The sequence below is a fragment of the Phytophthora cinnamomi genome (assembly GCF_018691715.1).
Source record: "Phytophthora cinnamomi strain GKB4 chromosome Unknown Contig2, whole genome shotgun sequence".
NCBI lineage: Eukaryota > Oomycota > Peronosporomycetes > Peronosporales > Peronosporaceae > Phytophthora > Phytophthora cinnamomi.
In genome coordinates, this window is record NW_027150935.1 from 662,606 (window position 1) to 671,540 (window position 8,935).

The 8,935-nt window shown below is 50.2% G+C and overlaps 1 protein-coding gene across 1 annotated transcript; it reads right to left on the reverse strand.

Annotated features, from left to right (window-relative positions):
- Positions 1–6,349: 6,349 nt before the first annotated feature.
- On the reverse strand, positions 6,350–6,901 carry IUM83_12263 (uncharacterized protein; the record flags this gene model as incomplete). Its single annotated transcript, XM_067936880.1, has 5 exons — positions 6,350–6,357; positions 6,428–6,493; positions 6,542–6,601; positions 6,692–6,737; positions 6,803–6,901. 5 exons carry the CDS (start codon positions 6,899–6,901, stop codon positions 6,350–6,352), a joined length of 279 nt encoding a protein of 92 aa, XP_067800202.1.
- Between the last annotated feature and the right edge of the window lie 2,034 nt (positions 6,902–8,935).

Sequence of the window (8,935 nt, forward strand, 5' to 3'; positions counted from 1 at the left end):
TTACAGGCCGACATGTCGATGACTTCTTGTTCCGCTGGATGTGATCGTACACAACCTTCACGACGGTTAATTTGTGTAATTTTTGCTTCTTCTCGTAAAAGCTCGGTCTCGAGACTGTGCTGGGTAATCTTAGCTGAATAGCTTGTCAGTGTAATTTGGTTTGTGCTAGTTAAACAATTTTGAATTGAATCGACATGGGTGAGTTTTTCTTGAGAGGCGAAAGGGTCTGCAGCGCCTGCAGCTGTCACTGACCTCGACTGCAATGAAGCGTCGACTTGGTCAATGAGCCCGGGAGAGATTTTCGTCTCGACGACGGCGGGATTGAACCTTTCTGCAGCGCCTGCGGCTGAGACAACGCCGGATTTCATTTCGAAATCGACTTGCATTGTGAGCCCGGAGAGAATTGTTCACTGTCGTCGTCGTCGTGGTGTTCGAGGCGTGGGATTGGCAGCGCTTGATTTGGTTCCCGAGTGAGCGCCCTGTGAACTCACCTGAGAGGAGGCAAAGTGCATTATATTCCTGCTTGATTCCTACGGAACGCTTATTGATTTCGGCTTTCACGAGTGCGTGTAGACATTTTGGGACGAAATGCGCTCTGCCCCCGGGACATTTTGAGTTACCCTCGGATAGACACCTGTGGTTTGAGAGATAACGCAGACATAAACTACGCGACTCGCCGTTCGCGGGGTCAGCTTGGGTAGGGATGAGCTCGAGGACGCGCTTCGGCAGTGGACCCAGGTTCGCATTTCTGTCTCCAACCGAATGCCGCCCAGTCTGCTGAACTTGACGCGAACAGTATTGTGCGGATGATTGCGAATTACTTGCTCGGACCAATGCATCGACCTTTTGATGCAATATTTCGTACAGCAGTTCCTGAAGAATGCGGTCATCTGAGGAACATCGTCGACTAATTTGGCACAGATCTGTGATCGCTGCACATACCGCTCGGAAGTCCTAAAATATATCGTTTATCCAGAACACTAATGCAGATAGCTCGTCCTTTTTCCATTGTAATCAGAGAGCACTCGAATTAAGGAATGCCACCATGACATCCGTTAATTCACTCGCCTTGGAGCAGCAATATTCGCGCGCGTAAGTTTGAAGTACGCGAGCTGCCGCAATAACCGCTTCCAATGACGATGAATGTTTTGCTGGTCCAAGCTCTGCCGTCGCAGATGAGTTTTCAAAATTTGCACCACCAGCTTCGTACCAGGCGATGCGTGAATCTTGATGAAATTGAGCGAAGTGTATTACAGAGAGACCCCGCGTACCAAATTGCCAGCCGTACAGTCTGGTTAAAACTCCGGGGAGAGGTTTGAACAGGACAGCGTCGGATCGGATCATAGCATTAATAAATGTAGAATGGGGCTTACCTGGATGCCGGCGTGCCGTGATGCGATCATGTACCACTTGTTGCTCCTCTCAAGGTGCAAAGCTGTGCTTGATACTTTTGGTACCGTCACGAGGTACTGGTGTCCTGGACGGCTTAGCGATTTCCTCACCAGATTGAGAGCTGGCACGATTCTGGCGAAGGCTTAAGAAATGCTCCAAGAGTTCGAGTTCATCCATGAGTTTGGCGATGATGCTGGCATCTCGGTCGCGGGCCGGGAGGGTAGACTGCAATCGGCGTTTTGGGTTAGGTGCACGTCGTGTTGTTTGAGAAATGTCTTCACGAGTGCGTTTTGCTCCGGCTAGATTGGCACATCCCTTCTCTACGATTTCCACGGTCTCGGAATGATCTGGGGCGGTGTCGTCGTCGTCGTCAAATGGGTCGAAAAGCGGGTTATGTCTGTCGCTCGTTTCATGATTGCTTGCGTCCGGTGGATATCGGCGGTACACAGAATAAGTTACCGACGGACTCAGGGATCGGTTGAACTCCTCCGTCAACGTAGTATGCGAAGTCAACTGCATGCTGTAGGGAAATTCTGACCAACTGCCTGTGGTTGGATGAATCCAACGACAAATGTGATTGGGTTCGGGAAATCCATCTTGGTCAATGAGGCCTTCTAGAATTTCGTTAATATTTCTTGAACGGTGTCTATTGTCAGTGCAGGTTTGTGAGAACTTCGTCATGCAAGTGCTCGACCCTGGTAATTCCCACTCACTTCTGTTGAAAGTAACATATTGCAGGATTGATGCCACGGCTGGGGCGACCTCAATGGTCTCCGAGTACTTGATCGACAGTTCTTCACCGCCGACTGCCACGGTAACCGAGTCACCACTTGAGTACACTACTTGTCCGTGGTACACGCGTTCGGCTGTCACAGCAGCGACAGGTTGACGCAGTAAAGAAACTCTTCCAGACTTTTGCACTTCAACCGCCGGCACTACGTGCTGTTCAGCTAGCGAACGAGCTATGGTTCCATCTTGCTCGTCTTGATACTCGGAATGATACACTTGACCCATCAATTGATGTAACTTTCGCGAAGAATAGCTTACTGAAGCCCGGATCACACGATTCTGGTACTACGTGCATGTATGAGCGGGCGGTAAGCCTGGACATACTGTCCTATGCGCGGAGAATGCTGGAGCGGAGGTATTGAGCGACGTGATGTTAACGGCTTGTGGAAAAGCTGAAAGCTCTGAAACAATACGCTGTACCTAACTGCGGCGACCTGCTAGCGTTGGTTTCATCCTTGCATCTTCCCAAAAAGATATTTTCACACACTCCGCGGCTGCAAAATTGCCATACTGAATTCCTAATGCTAGCACGGTAATATTTTACAGTTATACCTTGCAAAAAGGATGGACCAGTTTTAGAGTTTCAGAGTTTAGAATTGCACAAGCCGCCGCTATCCGAAGGTAACGAGCTAGATACCACAACTTGGATCGACTTGGAGAAACATGTTGCGAATTTCGCTTCACTTAACTTCACTTATAAGGTCTGATATAAAGTAAAACAAAAATACTAAACTTGCAGGTTTGGAACAATTCTGCCTGTAAAGTTTTTTGTTGAGCATACTCAATGCGCGACAATATTTCTATTTTGCAAGCACTTCCGTATTGATCAGGTGCTCTGAAACCTTTCGAGCTTCAATCTTCCCTGGTACCACTTCCCCTGGTACCACTTCCCCTGGTACCACTTGCTTGCTGTAACCTTTTGTACATAATGAGCAACGATCATTGTATAACCACGCTTTTAACCAGGTAAAGAAGATGGCACCGACATTGTGAGATCAACAGGATGATGCGGAAGCTTCCGTATCCTGATAACTACCCACCAGTTTGCTGCATTGTATACCGATCACATATAGGACGGCAGACACAGAAACCAGCCGCCAACATAGCCAATCACATTCAGTCGGTAGACTTCATCGTTGTATAATATATATATAGAACTTTGCACTTTATGTATGTGTTATGGTAGCTTTTGTGTAGACCGGAGCGGGGTCTTGTTGTTGTTGTACTATGGGGGATGACACACTCTAGCCAGGTTATGCACCGCCGTTCCTCGGCGACGTCACCCTACCCCATTATATGGGGGTGGCATTCAGTCATGTCATGTCGGTTTTGTTTATGTCGTTGTGATGGAAGCGAACTGTAAAAATGATATTTTTTCTTGTAGAAACAAACTGTCGAAACATGACCCTACCGTTCGGATATGCTTAAGTTACATGGATACGTTGTTCATGTACCGGTTTCCAGCAGGTATCGTGTCCAACGACGAGAACAATGGCCATATCATGATCGCAGTAGGTAGGTCGATTCTCTTCCTCAGACCCATCACTTATATTCATATATGCTGCAGACGTTTGGGAAAACAGCAGTTGTTGGAAACAATGCACAGATTGGATTACCATAGTGCACATACGGGATCCGCAGGTACCTCTGGATACTAGGTGGGTGGCACCTACCCAGGCAGGATTGTCAAAATGCAGCTCACCTTACCTTCCTCGAGTAGCAGCGATCACCAGCCCCACAATATTTTCATTCCCGAATTTCCTCGCATCCCCACAAGTCCAAGACCACCCCTTTCCTCAACCCCACCATGGCGTACCTGCGTGCCATCACTTCCTCCGTCTTCGCTCTGGCCTTCATGAGCCTGAGTGTGCCGGGCGCTCAAGCAGACGCGTGGACCCAGGCCACCGTGACTGACGCAGACACCACACTGCTACTCTCGGCGGTGGGCGGCGTGAGCACCTACAGCTCCGGCGTCGCCACGTTCCTCTGCGTCTACAAGGTCAACAGCTTGGAGACGCAGGCTGGCACGGCCGGTGACATTACCGACTACAACTTCGGCGTTACTGCTTGCAATGCCGGTAGTAAGCAATTCGTGGGTCGGTGCCCTGACCTGACCACCTATCCTGACTGTGGCACCTACAACATTGTCGTGGCATCGAATTCCGGGAAGCCGAGGGTGACCACGGTCAACAAGCCGGAGTCGAAGTAGACATCGACGGAGGATTCGCCGCAGGAAACACAGCGCACGCAGAAGTAAGAATCCTGTGTCGGCCTCACACCCATCGCGGTGACCATGAGCGAGACGTTTGCGCTGATCTACATCGACCACAATTCATGTACACAAAGATGTGGGCGACGTCAACACCCCCTGAAGATCGATTCCTCCGCCACGACTGAACAATTTCCAAGTTGATGTCTCTTGATCGCATTCTTTATTGCCTCGGCGCAACTACGCTGTCATCGAAGTGCAATTCAGTGTGTTCACAATACAGTCGATTCACCACTATTTGCTCAGCGTGATTACTGAATTGCTAATGCTAGCACGGTAATATTTTACAGTTATACCTTGCAAAAAGGATGGACCAGTTTTAGAGTTTCAGAGTTTAGAATTGCACAAGCCACCGCTACCCGAAGGTAACGAGCTAGATACCACAACTTGGATCGACTTGGAGAAACATGTTGCGAATTTCGCTTCACTTATAAGGTCTGATATAAAGTAAAACAAAAATACTAAACTTGCAGGTTTGGAACAATTCTGCCTGTAAAGTTTTTTGTTGAGCATACTGTTGAGGTTGCACTTCGCTGTCTGATCGACTGGATCCCTACCGCGGGGCAGACGGCCTGCGCGTGCTGGCACGTGCCACCGGGGTCTGTGGTTGAAGATGGAAAGATATCACTACCTGATTGGCTGGATTATCTCTGATACTGGAATGTGATTGGACGACAACTTCAATTTGGGTGCTTATGATTTGCATGTGTTGAGTCAACCGTTTTGAGCCGCAGCTGTGACTAGGCGGATCAGTTTTACGACTGGCAACTTCGTTTGGACCGTAGCCGAGATCGTTTGGACCACATCTACAAACCTCACCTACTAGGGAACATTGCATACAGTAAGGACTGCTAGGTGGTAAAAAACACTAACCTAAATCGAGCTCACTTTCGGATTTCCTTCCAACTACTCACTCGTCTACCAAGCCTCATTCGCACACTCTCAATTAAGTCCAACGCCGTTGAACGCTACACAGGTATTAGGGGGGGGGGGGGGCTGACCACAAGGATGGCGCAGGACATGATATCAGAGTCTGTTATGCTGCAACAATATGGGGCCTCCGCCACACCACTCCCTGGCAGCTGAGTCGCTGCAGTGAAGACTTTACATGTTGGTGCCGCTGAAGGCACGCTCCCGACATCGAGAAACAACGACGATTGAAATGGTTATTTTCAAGCTAGAATGAAAATAGCTTTTTGAGAGGAGGCGGCAAAGATGGAACGACCGTAGGAGACCGTAGGCAGTCGTTTGTTTCATCTTTTCTCTCAAGCGCTTAACCCGCCACGCCACTGCGTTGTGCTCGCTATTGCGTTGTGCTCGCTATTGCGTTGTGCTCGCCACTCCCGGCGCTGTGATGTGCTCGCCGTCCCTGTGGTGTGTAAGAGACCGATCGAGAACGAAACACCAAGATCTGTAGCGCCGTGCATGATGCCTTGTCATAAATTTGCAAAACCCATGCCAAGCTAAATCACACGACATACTACACCAATATATATACTATATTCTCAAGAATCCCGAGGATGTTTTGTTGAATACAATTCTCGATCAGGTAGGTAGATTGGAAACGGCTCTTGATACTGCACATCATGTGGGTGCATCGCGTGCCACTCGGAAGACCGATAGAAACAGCAGTTTCCACAGCAGCACGGCTGCCATATTAATGGGTGCTCGATAGCGCTAGCCAGCATATCGATAACATCCATCGCCACAGCGAGTTTGAGCCCATAACTGTAACCAAGCTCCTTGACATGCCCATCGTGAGCATGTTTACGGATGATCTCGTCGTTTATCATATCGTCCGTGCGCATCTTGTTGAAGCACTCAATGTGCTGGTCAAGGTATGTGCGCCGTTCAAGAAGCGAATCATTGCATGCTTGTATTCTCGCTCGATGTAGCGGTCTAGTGATCTGCATTGTATAAAGCACATTGATAAGGAAGAATACACCACTGTATGAAGGACAATGGCGGATTCCTTACCTGGGAGAGCTCCATCCTTAAATTCAACCAGCGCAGCATCGAAAGGTAGTTGTGCGCACTCGCTTCCTTCCCACGGCAGGTAATATCGACATGAAGATCATGCATCTCCTTTACCGGCAACGCTGCGATGAACAATTCGACGTCGTTTGACGATCCGTAAACAAGCTCGAACCTCTGTCAGTATCAACGCATACGTCATATAATAGCTCGAGTGCATATCAATCTATAAGATCATTGTACCCGTCCGTGAGAAGGTATGCATACCGGATACAAGAGGTCGAACTCGACGGCTTTGTTGCAGCTGAAACGTCTTAGCAATTAAACGCACAGTCAGCAATCTTCACGGGTCATGGGGTAATTGTACATTGATCTTACCTCTTCCTGGTTCACATCCCGATACATGGGTTTGCCACTCGGGGCCAATGTGTTAGTAGGAGGCGGCACTTGAGCCTCTTCTCTGCTGCAGTCCACCATTAGGTCCTTTGTGCGTGCTTCCTCGCTGGAAAATTCTCAAATAATCAGCCCCCTCTTGCCAGCCATCTGCAAGTCGGAAGTATCCCTGAGGTCTCATCGCTAAGCGTCATATCAAGACCATATATACTGTGGTATGTAAACTAACCCTTGATATCAGACTGACGCAAGTGTATCTGAGCACAACAAAGATATTTTGGAAGGGACTTTACGTGCGAAAATGGAGCAACGTTCGACAATCATGCGGAGTATCGCAAACAATTCGGCTGTGAAAGGCGATGCTGTCACCAACCAGTGGCCAAATCAAACTAATCCCAACAGGTTAAACTTGTGATTGCACTGTACCAAGCTTCTATCGATTAGCAATCAAATTCTACTCTCGCATGACCCTCCCCGTAACAATTAGTGCAGTAAGATTCGACTTCATTGGTGAGCACGAAGACGCGTGATATGCACTGGGCACATGGCGCACAATCGTGGCCTTGACGGTCAACGACGACCACGATAGAACCCGAGTGAAGGCCAGCCGCGGGGGCGATAGACTCTACGCCTGGGTGGGTTGATGACGGGTCTCAACAAACAGTTCGCGTGACGTCTGATCACGAACGAGACATCCAACGGCGGTTCCGTTGAAAGCATGATCATACCGGGGGACGCAGCCTAGATGTATCACACGGCCGACTGTCCGTGTGACGACCCACCTCGAACGCGATAGCGATCGGCAAGCTACATCCAGTTTTGGGTGTGACGGTTGTGACGACGGTGGCGACAGACGTAGCGCGTTGGGGGGCATAGGCGCATGTTCCAGCTCCTGCCTACGGGCGTACCGGCAACACGTACCGGCCATCGGCGAACAGGGCGCCATCTGGCTACTAGCGATCGGGTCCCCGACGCTGAGCCTGGGAACCAGTAGCCTGACGACCATTTGCAAATGTGTCGATCGTCAATGTGCGTGCTAGCAATCAACGAGCGGGACAACCGACGGCAACCGAGCGTGAGACCCATCCAGGGACGGATCAGTCTCAGCGACGTGCCGAGCGTGCTTGCCATGAGCGAGCAGGACCAACGCAGCGCTTGACGATCGGTGGCAATCATGCCGACCATCATCGGACATATCAGTCATCGACGAACGTGCCATCTACGGCCGCTGTCGACCCGCGGGTCGAGCATCTGTGAGAATGACGGCCGACTGGGAGCATGTTGCCCTCACGAGCGTATCGAATATTGGCGAGCGTGCCGGCCGAAAGCGAGGATGCCGTCCATCAGCGAAGTATCAGCGGTCGATGAACGTAACGGTCGGGAGGTTGAACCGGGAGGTGCTGTAGTCAGCCAGCGGGTGGGGATTGCGTTGGAGGGGGAGGAGGGGGGGGGGGGGGCAGCTTGCGTGACAGTGAGGCTTGAGCGAAGATCGGCAAATCGTAAAATGAGCTTTGGATCAGCGCTCCCATTCGCTTCGCTCCGATCTTTGTGTAAGGATGTTGAAGTGGGCATCGTGAGAGGTGATTGGCGGAATCGTTTTCAGCGAGCGCTGATTGGCGGAATCTAGTTTCCTGACCAATCAGACACTCTTATTTTCATTTCGACTCTTCTGATAGGCGGATTCGAACCAACAGCGAAAATCATGGGTTCGCGCGTTTTTGGGCGCGAGCTACTTCAACCCGAGACCTTTCACGCGGCGTCTCGGGATTGGTTGAAGGTCTTCATGGCCCCACCCCAGCTTGAATCCCTAGTAACCGCGATGTGAAACGCACCTTCTATATTCACGTTAGAGGGGGTTTAAGGTATATTTCTTCAACGAAGTTAGCACTCGCTCGCGGTTGTGGCCACTACCCTCATACTAACACCACTTTCCAACAATCAGCACTACGTCAGTGGGCAAACATGCACTATGAAATGTATGGTGCGGAGTGGCGGGTTGAGCTCGAACTGACGAAAAGAAGAGTGAGAGCTGCCTGCTCGTACTGCTACTCGCAGTCGTTTCCTAACTGCCTCCATGCTATCGGGAAAAACCGCCTTCCTCTCCTGCGGTGCTTCCCG